The sequence below is a fragment of the Amblyomma maculatum genome, unplaced genomic scaffold, assembly GCF_055883805.1.
Source record: "Amblyomma maculatum isolate TAMU_Amacu unplaced genomic scaffold, ASM5588380v1 scaffold_43, whole genome shotgun sequence".
NCBI classification, from domain to species: Eukaryota; Metazoa; Arthropoda; class Arachnida; order Ixodida; family Ixodidae; genus Amblyomma; species Amblyomma maculatum.
Window position 1 is genome coordinate 548,187 of NW_028146768.1, and position 17,550 is coordinate 565,736.

General features: G+C 47.6%; 1 protein-coding gene across 1 annotated transcript in view; it reads left to right on the forward strand.

Annotated features, from left to right (window-relative positions):
- LOC146170799 (uncharacterized) overlaps window positions 1–16,892 on the forward strand; it is a gene marked incomplete at its 3' end in the record, with an annotated part of 95,507 nt that extends 78,615 nt beyond the window's left edge. The window contains exon 4 of the mRNA XM_084586777.1: window positions 16,299–16,892. Within this exon, the coding sequence (XP_084442903.1) occupies window positions 16,299–16,892 (594 nt within the window). The remainder of the gene's footprint in view (window positions 1–16,298) is intronic.
- Between the last annotated feature and the right edge of the window lie 658 nt (window positions 16,893–17,550).

The following is a 17,550-nucleotide window of genomic DNA, read 5'->3' on the forward strand; positions in this document are numbered from 1 at the left end:
TCGTAAGAGAACAAATAGCCAACGTCTTCGAGATTACATTAATTAATTAAAGAGTGAAGCAGCTGAGCACTATTATCCCTCACTGGCAAGTTTTTTGCGCGGTCCTGAGCGAAACAAACAGAGTTGAAGTCTCCTATCAATATTACTACCTTGTCGCACCTAAGATGCATTTCGAGACTTTCGAAAAATGTTTTGCGCTCGCTCACCGCGTTCGGAGCATAAACACAGACAACACGATAACTATAATTCTGAAACGAAAAGTCAACAATAAGAAGGCAACTGCATTGGGAAGCCACAACGGAAGCAACGTTGGTGCCTAAACTTTTACGAATAAATAAAACGCAGCCACCCGACGCGCCGACGGAATGGCAGACGCATACGTCATACAAAGAAGAAAAAGACGACGCCATACGATCAGTTTGCTCTTCGCTTTCAATCTTAGTTTCTTGGATAGCAATTAGGTCAAGGTTATTTTCAAGAATTAGGCATCGCAGCTGACTTTGTCGTCTTCTTGCTCCCAAACCCCGGGCATTTAAAGATGCTAGACGAAGTGTTACATCGAGATTAACCGCCATGTTTAGCAACAAAAGCCCCGCTAATATGAGTTCGTAGCGGGTAACAAAACACTAAACTCACAGTGCATAAAGCCTCCATGCAGCGTTCCCCAATCCAGTCTTTCGCAGGCGCCGTACAGATCACAGCCAGCATCGTCTTTACTGAGTCCACCTGGCCACACAGGCCAAAGGATTATAGAGGCGGTTTCACCGCCTGCCTTGGCTCGGACGGGACGTTCGGGTTCAGCCGCGGTTTGACGGGGCGGCCGTCTCCTCCCGGTTGTTTTTAGTGGCGGCTCCCCGCTACCACTGCCGTCCAGTTGCTCACTCTCGGTATCTTTCTGGTCACGCGGCCGCTTTCCGGGAAGTATACCGGCACCGACTCCAGCTGCTCCCTGAGTAGCGTCCATTGCGGTTGCTTCGGCGCTCTCGATGTTCGATTCGTCGTCGTTCGTCACGTTATCCAACGCAGATTCCTCTTGGTCGGTAACTATTGGTTTGCTCGGTGGGCTAGCATGAACACTAGGCTTCTGCGGCACAAAGACTAAGATTAGGCTGCAATACTTCCTTGACCGCTGGTCCTTTTCCTGCTTTCGAAGTCCCCTCAGCGTCCGCCTCATCCATGTACATCTCGGACACTTCATCGCTTTTGCCAGGACCGGTGACGCTTGCGTATGTGCGAGTGCACTGACTCTCTTCGTGTCCGAACCGACGGCAAGAGCTGCATCGCGGAATGCGGCACTCACGCCGTATGTGACCTGTACCTTGGCAGCGCAGGCAAAGCGGGGCCCTGCCAGGCACTACCACTACAGCCAATTCGCCACTGACGCTCACCTGATGCGGAAGGTCGTCTAGCTTGACACCTGGATTCAACTTGAGTGTCACAATTCTTATTGTTGAACCCTTATCCGACACGCCCTGTGCTCTCCACTTCTTCTTTGCAACATCTGTCACCTTCCCGAAAGCAGCAAAGGCGAGCCGCAAGTCTTCGTCTGGTACAATGTGCAGGGACCAGTGTACCTTCATTCGGACGTCTCGGTTAACAGGATCGATGACGAGACACCGAGCACCTTTAACCTGCAGGTCTGCAAAGCGAAGTATCCTCTTCATCGAGTCAGCGTCCTTGAAGGTCACGGCCCAGACGTGGTTCATGCGGTACGCCCCCAGGGCGATAACATCCGCCATGAGCGAAAGCGGAGCAAGGGCATCACGAAAGTCTTCCACCCGGTATGGGCGGGCCCTGATGTCACCGTGCAAAACTCGTGGCTGACTCCACTCAGCCACGAGTTCGATGCTTGAAAGTGGTAAAAAAGCGCTTTTAGTGAATGCGGTGTTGCCTTAGAAACGTGCCGTAGAACGTTATACTGCGGTGTATATCGGTAATTATGAGCGTGTTACTTACAGAAGTCGCAGTTACACGAGTAGCGAAGTACGTTTCCGCTACACTTCTTCTGCGCTCTGCGTACATGCAGAGCCATCTTGCGGCAAACACAGAACCCCTCCTCGCAATGTGCGGCGCTGCCCCGACACGTGGCGCGCCACTCGCCCGTGACGTTTCGCCGTGCACCCTCACGGGTTGTAGAATCAAGCGTCTTTCCTTTCTTTAGATCACTATCTTCGCTCATGTAGATTGTGAGAAGCACTTGTTTGAACAAATAATTAGAAAAAGGTTGTACAGTGCAATTAGAAGTGTTGAGTATGAAAACTATGTCTTTGTGTGACTCAAGAGCATACCGAGCGAATGAGTGGGTGGTGCGACCGAGGTGCAATAACGCTATCGCGTTCCACTCTTGAAGGCGAAGCTTAAGCGTCCTCCAAATTTTTCTTTTCCTTCTTCCCACAGCCACAACAACAACAATCTCCGCCGCCTCTTGCGGACAGAAAAGAAAATAGAGAATGAAGAAAAAGAGAGGGAAAGAAAGATGTGCGCAGCAACAGCCGTCGTCCACCACCACGCGACAGGAGCGATGGTGTACCATATCCAAACTCACACTTGCTGGAGAAAGTGTGATAGATAATGCGCCTTTCCTTTCTTGTAAACCAATTATATGTAGCACTGCAACGAATGCCGACAAGAGCCTAACTATGGGAGGCAAATTATAGGGTGGGAAGGGTGGGCCATCGCCATTTTTCTCTAGAGACATATAAGAGACGCTCTAATTTTCTGTCAAACTTTCTCCGACAAGTGTGCGTTTGGATGGTACGCCATCGCTCCTGTCACGTGGCGTTTATTGGCGTGCGTTAAAGTGTGGAATTGCAGATGGCAGGAACGCTAGACAAGATGAGACACCTCTGGCGTTTGCCTTTCACTACTTTAGTAGCCAAAGTCCCTCAAAATTTTTATCTGTTGTAGGCCATCAATGCACCCGCCACCGCTTAGGTGGTGGACGACGGCAGTTGTTGCGCACCCTTTCTCTCCATCTTTTTTCCTTTCTTCTCTACTTTTTCTCTTCTGTCAGCAGCGGAGGGGCTCAGCCCCGCCGGGTTGGTGCAGTGGTAAGACGCCCGACTACTGTGCCGGAGTACCCGGGTTCGAACCCGACCTCGGCGGCTGCGTTTCGATGGAGGCGAAACGAAGAGGCGTCGTGTGCTGTGCGATGTCAGCGCACGTTAAAGATCCCCAGGTGGTCGAAATTACTTCGTAGCCCTCCACTACGGCTCCTCTTTCTCCCTTTCCACTTTCACTCCCATCTTCCTCCCTTCCCTTACGGCGCGGTTGCGGTGTCCACAGAAATCAAGCGAGACAGTTACCGCGCCTTTCCCTTCCTATAAATAAATCAGTTTTTAATCAGAGGGGCTCAGGTTATTTTTCCCCTGATGGGGCTGGAGCAGGTAGGCCACCGCCGCTTGCGTCAGGGGCTAGCCTGTCACCGAGTTTTTATCTGTTGTAGGCCGTCATTGCACCCGCCACCGCTTCGGTGATGACGACGGCTGTTGTTGCGGCGCGCGTCTTTCTTTCCTCTTCCTTTTCTTTCTTCTCTATTTTCTCTTCTGTCTGCACGAGGCAGCGGAGGTGGCTCAGCTTTTCAAGTCTGCTCTAGTGGAGGCACTATAGTGGAGATAAGTGGTCTGCTCTCATTGTCGACGCACTGAGCACTGCTGTTCAGAGTCCCGTACTCGCACTCTCTCGCGCCAAAACATGAACGCTGTATTTGCTGCGCTCTAGGCCCATTAAAAAAACATAAACACCACAATCAAACCAAGGTACACACGGACGGGTGCCGACCCGTCACAAGCCAGTAGCAGGCTCGTGCATTTTCTTTTCCTTCTTCCTACAGCCACAGCAACAACAACAGCTACAAAGCCAATAGCAGGCCCGTGCACTTTCTTTTCCTTCATCAATCAAGATCTCGGATAGACTCGTCAAAATACCAGGAGTACAGCACGCGGACAATATTACGGTGCGGGCAACCAAGGGCTCTCATGGTGAAATCGAGGCCGCCCTTCAAAAAGCTGCGACGTCATCGATGAAGAGGCCAGGAGAGCAGGCCTAGAATGCTCCCCTGAAAAACCGGAGCTCATAATGTTTCATAAAGGCAAAGTAAATGCGCCCTTGACGACAGTCATTATGCAGGGTGTGGAAGTAACAGAGGTTCAAGAGATCAAGATCCTTGGGCTCAGGCTACAAACAAACTCTGGAAACGCGCCAGCAATCAACAAACTGAAATGGGCGGTTCACCAAACAGCCAGTACAAAGAATCCCTAATGGAAAACGAGGCATGAAAGAACACGACTTCTTCAAACTCATAGACGCCTTCATCGTAAGCAGGATTACATACTCCCTCCCGTACTTCAAACTCTGAAGAAACGAAGTTGAGAGAATCGACGCCATCATTAGAATGGCTTACAAAACAGCAATTGGCCTGGTTCGCTCGACTCCCAACGAAGAGCTTCTCAAACTCGAGGTCCAGAATACCTACGAGGATCTGAAAGAAGCACAACGAACTGCCCAAATAAGGCGCTTATCCAGCACACCCGCTGGTAGGACAATACCTGAAAGATTAGGTATTGAGGGAGAACACCTACAAGACCTCCCTCAAACTATTCCACGCGATATCCGAAAGAGAAGCACCATCAAAACTCTTCCTCGGAACATAAACCCCCCCGCCCATCAAGGCCGAAGAAAAGCACGAGCTAAGAGCCTGCACAAAACCCTGGGCCGGCTACAGGATGTCATCTACGTCGACACCGCAGAAGACGCGGAAGACCCTAACGAATATTCGATATTTGGAGTCACATAGCCTAGCACTAACTCAGCGAGACTCGTTATGGCGGAGGCTGTTGCCACATCCAGACCCTTAGTGGCGGAGGAGGCCGACATCGACGCGGCCATCGCTTTTACTAATGCAACAACCATAGTAAGCGACCCAAACTGGCAATTAGTAACTTTGCTAGAGGTAGAGTCTCCAAACCCGCCTCACAAATACTCAGTGAAATGAGAGAATCTCCTCTCGAGAGAGATATCGAATTAACATGGACCCCAGCTCATTTGGGGAATCCGGGAAATGAGGCTGCCCACCAATACGCTCGAGAGTTAGCCGGCCGAGCGGTGGCGCATTATCAGGAACCGGAACCCTTCGGTTAGCCAGCCGTATCATACCACGAACTCACTGCACAATAAAAAGCAATGAGAAGAACACTCCCACCACCCCCTAAAACACTGACCAGACAACAAGTAATATGGAGACAGCTACAGACCCTCCCCAATCCAAACTACATATCAAAATTCATAAATAAGGATATGAATCTCTTCTGCCGGCTTTGCGGGGAGAAAGCCAACTTCCAGCATATGATCTGGGCATGCAAAGCCCATAAGCCTCCCTCAGAACTTTTTGCCTAATCCCTCTAAAGAAGCTTGGGACAAGCTAAGGTCCAGCTATTGTCCAGCCATAGCCTCCTCAGGCTATGGTCCAGCGATGACCCTGTCATTCAGTTCAAGGCCGTCGAATGGGCCGGCGTTGCCAAAAGTCTCCACAGCCTGCGGCACGCTAGCTGACTTCCCTTATTCCTCCCACTTATTGTGAATAATGTGTTATCAGCCTCAGCCTCTTTTCCTTCTTCTTACAGCCACAACAACAGAGGCAGAGGAGGTGGCTCAGCTACAGAGCCAGTAGCAGGCCCGTGTATTTTCCTTCTTCCCACAGCCGCAGCCACCGCCACAGCGACGACAACAGCAACAACTACAACAACAACAACAAAGTTCACCGGCGTTCTATCATTCGTTTACAGGAAAGGCGCAGTATTTGTCACTCGCGGAATCCCGCTATCATCTTCGCGGTAGACAAGGGAAATAATGAAGAGCATCATTTTTTAAAAAATACACAGCGCAACAAACATAGGACCCGCGATTAGATGGGAACAGTGCTGGTTGTTTCTTTTTTTACTTCACGATCCGGGGCGTGGCGAAGTTGGTAAGGCGCTAGGCTGGGGATCCAAGAGATGGGGGTAGGGATGGAGGAACGATTCCCGGTGCAGACAGGATTTATTAGTTTATTTTTAACTCTCGTGACACCCTTGTTGACAACCTTCGGTTGTCAACGATGAGACATTAAAGGCCTTCGCCTTATGAAACAGTGTCTAGAGTACGGTCCGACAGCGCTTTTACAGAACCTTCGAGTATCGAGCGACAATGCAACATACTACAACCCCTACAGTCCCGTCTTCACAGGGTTGTTTGCTGGTCCTAAATTTCGCAGAAAAATGCCCGACCCCAGCCTCGCCAAGAAAGCAGACTACAAATTCGCAACGCTTGTCACACTACATGCCGTAAGCTTACCGCAATGGCGCTGGGGCCTGGTGCTACATTTTTAGAAAAAAAGGTAGTAAAAAGGTAGTAATGGCTGTAGTTACTACCTTTTTAACCGTTACTACATTTGTACTACCTTCTTACGACCTTGTTACTGCCTTAAAGGAAAATTAGGTAGTAACTCCTGCTGTTACTACCTTTCTACGACCTCATGATTACCTCATTGGAAGCAGGGGTAGTAAATGTACCTTAACTGTTACTACCATGATCAGAAGATATGTGATAGCATACGCAATAGGAATATTCAAGTATTTAACACTCCTGATTACACTGCTACTCTATTTCGTTTTTATATTTATTTATTTTCCATACCCTCAATTGCCTATGCATTATAGAGGGGAGTGGGGTTACATAAATAATAACAAACAAAAAGTGCCAGTTTTTGAAAACAAACGCAATACAAAATTTTCGACAAGTGAACTGTAACTACATACAGCAAGATCTAAAAACATGCCTGTGCCGATCTTATTGTTTGAGATAACAGTGCATACGCGGCCCCTACGGATTCCATTGTTTGTCTTCATGCGTCGATTCCGAACTTTTATTTTTTGCGCAGAGCGATTCAAGCAGACGTTTAAAAGCTCCATTGAAAGCCATATAACGAGGACAGCTGAAGTTTTTGCGTCGAGTTGAGCCCATCGCAGCGCCAGTTACATAAGTACATCCCCGTAACAATATATATATATATATATATATATATATATATATATATATATATATATATATATATATATATATATATATATATATATATATATATATATATTATATATAATATATATATATATATATATATATATATATATATATATATATATATATATATATATATATACAGGGACTTGAATATTTGGGGGCTGGGATTTAAAACTTTCCTATGCAAAATCTACTACCCCCTTCGAGCTGAAATAACGTTCACAAAGTATCAAAATATCGTCTACGTTATCTGATAAGTGATTCAACATCGTTACTTGCCTAGATCACGGCCGGTCTCGAGGGAGAGCGCGTTTCTCTCTTCTCTTACGGCCTCTCCAATGGGGTCTGTTTCCACCGCCCGCCGCGCCTCGGTGGGGTCGCCACCGCCCCACTGCTGCTCCTCCGCTACAGCCGTTCACGCCCAAGGGAAACGCGCGCTCGCTCTTCGCTCCGCCCGCATCGGTTGCAACCGGCAGGTCCTGATATTTCACCCCTTATGGCTTATAGGAAGAAGCCGTAATCAGCGTCTGATTTATCGTGTATGAGCAATAAAATAGTCAATAATGCGCGTGCGCGCGAGAGCGCGCGCGCCTTCGTCAGTGCTGTCGCCCACGATCGAATGAAGTTTCGGGTGCACTTACATCAACACTTTTTGCCCCTAAATTTTTCACAAAACTAAATGTACCATTTTATGCAATGTGCCTTTGAAAGCTGTAAGCAGGTATAACGCGACCTGACGCTAGTCTGCATGGCAAACTGTTCGGTGGATATTCAAAGTATTCTGTCAACCGCTGCCGTTTTCGTTTAGAGCAAAACAGGCACTGACGAAAATTCATAGCACGTCTCAGATTCAGAGCAAGGAACAAAAATTTACGCATACAGTTAAAATTTCAGTTGTCTAGTGGAGTGAGCTGTTCTAGCTTCGCTTAAAATAAATCAGTAGGTTGAAAGACAGCAGATGTATACGTAGTCTGGCGACTGACGCACGTAGACAGTCGTAGTCAGTTTAATACCAGTAATAAAAAAAACATTTAATCAAGGAAATATGGGCATAAACAGATATGCATAATTGAAAAGAGCAGCAAGCAATAAAAAAACTATCCTTCAAAGTTAACACATTGCACTCATTCATCAAAACGGTGCATGCGGCTAGAAAATTAAAGACTCAAAATCTTTTTGGACGGTTTGTGCACATAAAGAGCTGGCCTTTCGTTCCTGTCTGTCACCTTCTTAGCATAATTGACAAGAAGGAGTCTGAGAAATTTCTCACATATTAAAGAAGCGGACCTTGGCTATTGTCAATGCCTTCCGGGCAACTCAGCAAAGGTGAGTTCTCAAGTGCTGGCTGGATTAAGATTTGAAGGACTTCAAGGACATTTGTGTGTGGTAGGTGCACGACAGCTTTTTCAAAAAAAGACACAACCTTGTCCAAGAGGGCTACAAACTCTGGTTTTGGATAATGCAGTCCGTTAGAATCTTGTCCTCGCAGAATAGTGTACATGGGGCTGCTTCTTTCGCTGGTTTCAAGAAGGATAGCACGTCACACCCGAAGTCACTGATTAACTTCACAATGTATCCAGCGACGTAAGCTAAACCAGAATACGTGACAGTGGGTAATGGGATGACAGGAGATACCATCACTTCTTTCAGTTCCTCGGTTACTGATTGCGGTAGAGCTGAAATGATTTCGTCGGTGTCGACACTAGGTGCCTAGGCGCACAATACAGCGCGACATACAACTCCTATAGTCACCTCTGAATAAATAGCACAGAGAAAAACTTTTATATCCGTTATTGAGGAGTGTCCCTTGAGTAACAGTGGCGAATGTGTAATAAGCAACGCATTCTACCAAAATAATGGGGCAGCGATTGCTCTCTAAGGCAGGCATTACTGCACAGATAGTTACAAGGAACTATTAGTTCAAAAACATACTTGAAAAAGAAAATATTGCTAGGAATTAGTGCTTGAAATAGATTTCCTGTTTTTTTCATGAAATAATCATGATATCATGTAAACATTTCATTAAACCAACGTTTATTTGCAAAATTAAAATAATGTTTATAATACAACATAAAACATTTGCTGGTCTATAAATTATAGCAAAATTGAAAACACAACTTAAAATCGTTTACTCTGACGTTATACTACTAACACTTTATGCCATGTAAGCATTGTGCAACTTACATTACAATTTTATAAAATTATTTTCATCTTCGGTGTTACATTGATGGTTTCTCATCTAGCGCTGAAAGACGGTTTTGCCATTGTTGCTGTTATGTTTGCCTTGAAGCTTCAATGTGATCACTGCTCATTCACTTTTTTTATTCATCTTATTGTACAGGCTTGGGCAAAAATTCAGATTAAAATGAACAAAAGTAGATACAATGCCGCAATACATGTCATATGCTTGTCGAGCGTTTGCTGAGCGACAGTGTTTTTTAATATAAAGACTCCATTCACGTGTGTAGCACGCTGACAGGATGCCGCTGCAGCATCTACCTTCTGTAATCTTTCATTTAGGGGCTGCACTCACCACGAAACCCGCGGGCGACAGCGCGAAACCAGGCAAAAGCCACCCGCCGCCACTGAAGCAGATGCGGAGCGAACAGTGAGCAGGCCGCGCCCCTTGCGGTGGCGGAGAGCGTGACTCAAGGAGAAAAGTTCCCATTGTTCACGCGGCGATTGAGAAGGCCCTAAGAAAGAGCGCGCGCTCTCTCCCTTGAGACCGGCCGTGCCTAGGTTTTCCGAAATCGAGGAAAAAGTGATCTCGGTGGCGTGCACAATTTTCGCAGAAGAGAGTCGAAACGCTGCTTTGAAATGGTGCGTCATCTGTCGAGCAACGAGGCAAGCTCCATCCCGGCGCGCTTGCCTCGCTGCCCGACAGATGACGCACCATGTCAAAATAGCTTTTCGACTCTCTTCTGCGAAAATTGTGCACGCCACCGAGAGCACTTTTTCCTCGATTTCGAAAAATCTAGGCAAGTAACGATGTTGAATCACTTATCATATAACGTAGACGATAATTCGATACTTTGTGAACGTTATTTCAGCTCGAATGGGGTAGTAGTTTTTGCATAGGATTGTTTTAAATCACAGCCCCCAAATATTCAAGTCTCTGTATATATATATATATATATATATATATATATATATATATATATATATATATATATATATATATATATATATATATATATATATATATATATATGTATGTATAAGTATATATATAGGGAAAGGGTTGAAGCGCGAATGGTCCGGTAGGGCATAAACGTAAAGATGACACACGGTAGAAAAAACAGTATATACTGTTTGCTGTTTTCTGTTTAAGGTAGAAAAACAGTACACAGTTTTCCTACCGTGTGTCATGTCTACGTTTATTTATATATATATATATATATATATATTGTTACGGCGATGTACTTAAAGTAACTGGCGCTGCGATGGGCTCAACTCGACGCAAAAACTTCAGTAGCCGTGCAGCATCCACTCTGTCAGCGTCGTCGTTTTTCTCAACGCTTTGTCGTGCACGCGTCCCTTGGTCGTCGTCTTTGTAGTTCAGGAGTGCGAACAGCTGGGCTAGTTGGTTCATATTGCATAGAAAGGGAACCAGAGAATACAGACGCAAGACAAAAACAAAGAAGGCATACACCACAACGCGGCACTTGCTCATTGCTCATTAGCTCATTGCTCATTTAAAGATAGCTTCCTGTCTGCGCACAAACCCTATAGACTTCGCGCAATACAATGATAAAAATTTGCACTCCTTTTCGGTGATAATCAGAGACCGATCACTGACGCATTTCTGCTTATTCTTTTTGGTCAGGAATGCTTCCAATAGCTGTGAGCACATAACTTTGGTCACGCGTTTCCCGGTAACAGTATCCCCTTCGTATTAGGCGTGAGGTGTGGAGGGGGAGAAATATGGCATGATGCGGGCGACATGCACGACTTCGGAAGTGAGTGTAGCAGTCGGTAACTTTGGGCGGAGAGGTGAAATCTCATAGGTCCCGTCGGTCACTGGGCGTAGTACACGGTAAGGACTTTTGTAGTGGGGCAGAAGTTTTTCACATAACTCCACACGACGGCACGGAAGCCAGAGCAACACCAGATATCCGGGAGGATAGTGAACATCGCACTGGTGAGCGTCGTAGCGGGGATTTCGAGCTTCCTTGGCGAGCATGTCGGTAAGTGTGCGGTTAAGACGTTTCGTAAGGCCGTTCGTCTGAGGATGATACGCAATGGTGAACCCCTGCCGAATGGAGCAAGAACGAAGTATTTCCTCAACAACTCGGGAAGTGAAACAGCGGCCACGGTTGGTAAGTAGTTGACGGGGAGCACCATTATGAAGTAGGACGTTGTACTAAAGGAAGTCAGCAACGTCTGTGGCGCAGCTAGTTGGAATGACGCGAGTGATCACGTACCGCGTGGCATAAACAGTGGCCACAGCGATCCATTTGTTTTCTGACAAGGACTCTGGGAAGGGCCCTAGGAGGTCAAGGCAAGCACGAGAAAACGGCTAAGTCGGGATAGAAATCGGCTGCAGGTGTCCAGGTGGTAGCACAGGGGGTTTCTTCTGGCGTTGACAGAGGTCGCAAGCCGCTACAAAACGTTGGACGGAGCGGTAGAGTCCAGGCCAGAAGAAACGCCGGCGCACGCGGTCGTACGTGCGTGAGGGGCCAAGATGACCAGCTGTAGGGGCGTCATGAATTAGTTCGAGAATGGCAGAGCGTAGGTGTTGGGGAACGACCAGCAAGTGCTCAGCGCCATCAGATCGCATTTTGCGGCGGTACAGCGTATTCGCATGAAGGAAGAACAGAGCGAGGGAATAGGCAAAGCTGTGTGTGCGGAGGTGGTCGATAAGGGAACTGAGGGTAGGGTCCAAGCGGTGTTCGTCGGCTATGTGGGAAAAGTCGGATATAGAGAAGACACAGGGGTCCGACTCATAGTAGCGGAAGGGGGATCGACAGGATAACGGGACAGACAGTCTGCATCCTGGTGGAGCTGACCGGATTTGTATACAACGGAAAAGGTATGCTCCTGCAAGCGTAGTGCCTAGCGGCCCAGGCGGCCAGCAGGATCCTTGAGGGAAGAGAGCCAACATAAGGCGTGGTGATCGGTTATAACAGTGAAGGGTCGGCCAAACAAGTAGGGTCGGAATTTTCCACTGGCCCAAACGAGAGCCAGGCACTCCCATTCCGTAATAGAATATAGTTCTGTTCCGCTGATGACAGGAGACGACTGGCGTAGGCAATCACGCAGTGTTGGCCGCATTGTCGCTGCGCAAGAATGGCACCAATCCCGTCGCCACTGGCGTCGGTGCTAAGTTCCGTCGGTGCAGATGGGTTGAAATGGGCCAACGCAGGAGGATTGGTGAGAACAGCGATGATGGTGCAGAATGCGTCAGCCTGCTCTGGTCCCCATGAGAAAGGAACGCATTTCTTCAGCAGATTGGTGAGACGACGAGCAACGGCGGTAAAGTTTGGGACGAACCGGCGAAAATAAAGCTGCGGATATCACGGGGTGAACGAGGAGATGGAAAAGCACTGACAGTGCGGACGTTTTCGGGATCGGGTTTGCTGCCGGTGGCATTCACCAAATGGCCGAGCACTTTAATTTCGCGGTGACCAAAACTGCACTTCTTTGAGTTCAGTTGAAGTCCGGCACAGCGGAAAAGTGCGAAGATGGAAGAAAGGCAACGAAGGTGGCTTTCGAACGAGGGTGAGAAGACAATCACATCATCCAAGTAACATAGACAAGTCGTCCATTTGAAGTCGCGGAGTAAGGAGTCCATCATCCGTTCAAACATGGCAGGGGAGGGCATAACGGGCATAAGCTTAAATTGGTAAAACATTTTCCAGTAGCTGCTACGAAGATCGATGGACGAAAATTAGCGGACTCCATGTAAACAATCCATGGTATCGTCTATTCGCGGAAGCGGGTGAACATCTTTCCTTGTAATCTTGTTCAGATGTCGATAGTCGACACAAAAGCGCCAAGTGTGTTTCTAACGAGCACGACAATGCCCAGGGACTGTTCGAAGGTTCGATGATATTGTTGGCCAACATCTTGTCAACCTCCTGCTGGATGACTTGGCGCTCAGAAAGAGACACACGATAAGGCCTCCGATGTACAGGTTTTGCATCGCCGGTGTCAATGCGGTGAGTCGCAACTGATGTTCGGCCCAGAGAACTGGCAGCAAAGTAAAAAAATGTCGGTGAAGGACATCAAAAGGTTGTGCAGGCCCTGAGCATGTTCGGGGCTGAGGTCTGAGACAATCATCGCAGAAATAGGGTCAGTAATTGTGGTGGGAAAAACGGGTGTTTGAAAAACGCTTGAAAGTGGGCCAGGAGTGAGTGCACAAATGGTGCAGTCTGTGAGAGGGGACAAGGTAGCAGGGGAAATTCCTTCGGTGTGAACTTGGGGTGAGAGACTGAAGTTCAGGATAGGAAGGTAGGTGCTGTTTTGGGTAACGCGTACGATGAGATGAGGAAGAGCGACGTTGCGGTCAAGAAAGACCTCGGTGATAGGGCAAGCAACATAGTCACCATCAGGCACAGGCGGGAAAGGCGACAGAGGCAGGTAAACAGCAGTCAAGGGGCAGGCGAGCGAACTTGATAGAGCGAAGGCGGGGTGTAGATTGAGGATGTTCTGAGCAGACAGGTATAGTGCAAACGAGGAAGGCCGCTGGAGCAGTCGATAAGGGCAGAGTGGGCCGTTAAAAAGTCAAGGTGGAGGATCACATTGTGAGTGCACTGGTTGAGGACGGTGAACAAACCAGGAATGTGATGACCGGTAAGGGTGACTCGGGCAGTGCACAGGCCAGTGACGGCAGCAGTACTGCCATCGGCAACGCGAACGGTGGGCGAAGCGGCGGGGTTCCGTACTTTCTTGAGGCGGCGGCAAAACGATGAGCTCATGATCGAGACTTGGGCACCAGTGGCAATGAGGGCAGACACGGGAGCACAATCCACGAACAGGGAGAGGAGGTTACAGGGCGAAGAGGTGGGCAATAGAAGATTTCCAGGTCGGGGAACCAATGCAGCGTCACCGCCGGGAGCTGCATTGGCTAGTTTCCCATGAAGCGGCTGGCAGATGACGGCGAGAAACTGCAGCGAGGTAGAGGTGAACGGGAACGGTGGGCTGGCGGGGAAGGAGAGCGACTGGACATAGGAGGAGGTGGAGTGGTATCGGTGCGGGGCGGCTCATATGGAAACCCCTGCACATATGTTTCTATAAACTCCACCCCTTATATAACACCCCTGCGGGGGTCTTTAAGGTATTACGCTGAACCTAACGGAATCAGTGCTCGCATGAAGGTGAGTGACAGAAAAACGCAAGCACCACTCAGAACGAGACGCAAAGATGGCGTCGGCTGCGCACTGATGTCTGATTTGACATCATGCGAGTACTCCCTTTTGCTTGTATTGTAGTTATCGCTCCTACCAAACATTCGTTACACGTCAACAACCCCGTGTGGATTATTTGAAGACAACAAAATTAGTGCCCCAAGGCAAGGACAGAGAATGACCGCGTCTCTGTCCTTGTCTTGTGCACTACATTTTGGTCTCTTCAATCATGTATCAACAAGACCAAGCCTCTACCCTGCAGATTATTTGTTGGCATTCTTTTATTCAAGCGTTGCGTCCGGTGGCAACGGGTTGGCCGGCATCGCTACCAGCCAAACCGTTAGGTTGGCTGGTAGCGATACCAACCTAACCAGGGTGACAGTTTTGTTCTCTTTTGCGGTGCTATTGGTAATTTTTCTTATAATTTAATGGCTAGCTAAAAAATTATAGGCGCACGGTTTTGGGCGTATATCCTTACCGAGTCTCGGGTTTCGAGATAACACATTTCCTCGTGAGTTCCTCCAACTCATTCGATACCTATTGTTATTTTCACGAAATGCCATTACAAATGTCCTTTCGAACTAATGTCATTCGATAGAAATTATATTAAATTTGCGATTTGACTGGGGTATAACCTACCAATACAGCCTAAGCAAGCATAACAAAGCTTTCGCTTAGCAGAACGTAGCCAGTTTTAGTGTTCATTTTAGGCAGTGTTTGCAAGACTGAAGCTCGTCGTCCAAATAGATAAAGAATCTAAAAATTGTAGCGTCGTTAAAAAACCCACAAATGTCACCCTGCTTCACACAGCCCTTGTAGGCTGTGCGAAGCAGGCAACACTTGTGTGAAGCAGGCATCGCTGTAGGCAACACTGAAGAGCCACACGTGCGTCGTCAATTTCGTTTCGAACCTCCTCGCTGATATTGTTGGTGTCTAATACAAGCTAGCAATGCGGCCTGAAAGCGCGCATTGGCCGAGTGACCTACGGCGGGCAAATGTCAATCCAGTTAAGCTGTTGTGACGAGCGCTGCACATTATTTGGTTATATTTTTTCTTGTGTATATAATTTGAACCAACCGGCTCCACTTCTGCAAATACACAATCACCTTCAATAAAAACGTTGAAACGTATTGAGTTAATTGCCGAGCTAATTGAAGCATTGTGCCTCTTACGCTGTAGGCCTCAATATAACCCAATCTAAATTCTGTCCCCACCTTTTAAAAGTTTCAAACCTTTTCAAAATACACATGATATATGTTACTCAGGCAGGCGCCAGAGCGCATCCCTACCTTGGCGGCAATTTCCATTGAACATTAGCTAAACTACATGGCCGGAAATTCCAGCACTGCATTTATTCATGTGCCCAACAAGTTTCGAAATGTGCAAAACTTAAGAAATGCAGGGCATTTTAGAAGCATCTCTTCTTGAAGCACAATGTTTCGCGCGACTCACTAAAAGTTGCTTTGAGCTGCGTTTAATATTAACACCTTGGAGAGCATAAGCGAAAAGCAAACCAATTTCAATATTGAATTTCTTTCGGGTGGTTGGCAGGGGCTGAAATATCTTGTCTCAACATATAGAAATAGTCAACGTAAGTACATATATATATGCCTCCATCTGCGCACTTTAATCAGGGTTTTTGGGAGCGAAACCTGCTTAATTCTGGTATATGATCTGCTTAGAAGAACTTTTTGGGCGAGTTGGTGCATACTATTGTAGAAACAAGTTGCGCACAGAAGGATACACACAGGAAAAATAAACACAGGCGGGCAGAACTGTGTTTATTTTTCCTGTGCGTGTCCTGTGCGCAACTTGTTTCTACAATGATCTGCTTCGGCCTTTATATTTGTGGACAAATTCCTCTTAAGATGAGCCGTTTCGCTTCCAACCCAGGCGCCCCTGGCTAACAGGATTGGTGTGCTGTCCTACTTGGAAGGCAAGGAAAACCAGGCCACAGTATCGGGACCGGCACTGTACGCCAGTTACCGGGCCATGGATGCCACTGTCTTCAACAGCTTCCGCGTCAACCCACAGCTCCTTGATTTTCCCTGGTACGAGCCTGACGCACACATCGGCGTCCTGCTCGGCGGCCTGGGCATGAGGTTCGCGGCTCTATCCTTCTACGACTACGTGGAACGCAAGGACGCCGTACGCCTGTACGCCGAGAATCAGGAGTGCCTGTTGCCTAACGCCACCAGTGATGTCGATATCGACGCCGATCTGCTGGGAGCGGTCGCCGCGACTGCCGTAGTCTGGGACATCTTCGAGGACATCAGCAAGCACGCCGATGCTCTAAAGTGGGAGGCTCCGCCGCCTTGGACCAACGAGAACATGCCGTTCGTGTTCTCCTGCTGGCTCAATTGCGGAGACGCCGAACGTGGGCCTCTCATGTGCAATATGCCCGCGATGCATAGCCGAGACTTTGGCCGCGTATTCAGGTGCCCCGTCGGCTCGCGCATGAACCCGGTTCACAAGTGCCGGATGAAGGTTAGCCTAATCAACTAAATCCACGCCGTGAATTCACGGTCAGCCGTTTTTTTTTTATTGGGCTGCACCGGCTAGCTACGTCAGGCTTATTCCCGCAATGTATGTGATTGCCTCCTTTTTCACTGCCTGTACAAACGGCATGTTGAATTGCCGAATCTGTAAAGCTGCCCTTACATTTACCGCATAGATTTGGCTACTGATTAATCAGGCGCTTGTTTCACTTATCTTCGTGATTCAAGTGTATTGAATCACAATGTTGATGAAATGCTCGCGAGTGCATCTCTTTTCGCGGAATTTTGGAAGTGATATCCAGACATATCAAGATAAAATATAGCTTAATAACATTTCAGTTTTATGTTTGCAAGCGTCCATAGTAAGCAGTTGTCATACATCGTTGTTGGAAGTCTGCAAGCACAAACCTAAGGATATTCGCCATGTAAGTATTTTATTGTCTGATACTGCAATAAACGCATAAAATTTGGCTTTGCATCTAACATTCAGCATAAGTTATATGAGGTCATCCGACCGGTATAATTGACCTTCGACCTATCAAACCCTCGGGTAGAGAAAAGCTTTCCACTCTTCTGCAAAAATGCGAAATCCCTCGGAACTACCAAAGTTGCTGACACTTCCGAACCTAACCAAAGGCTATTAGCCT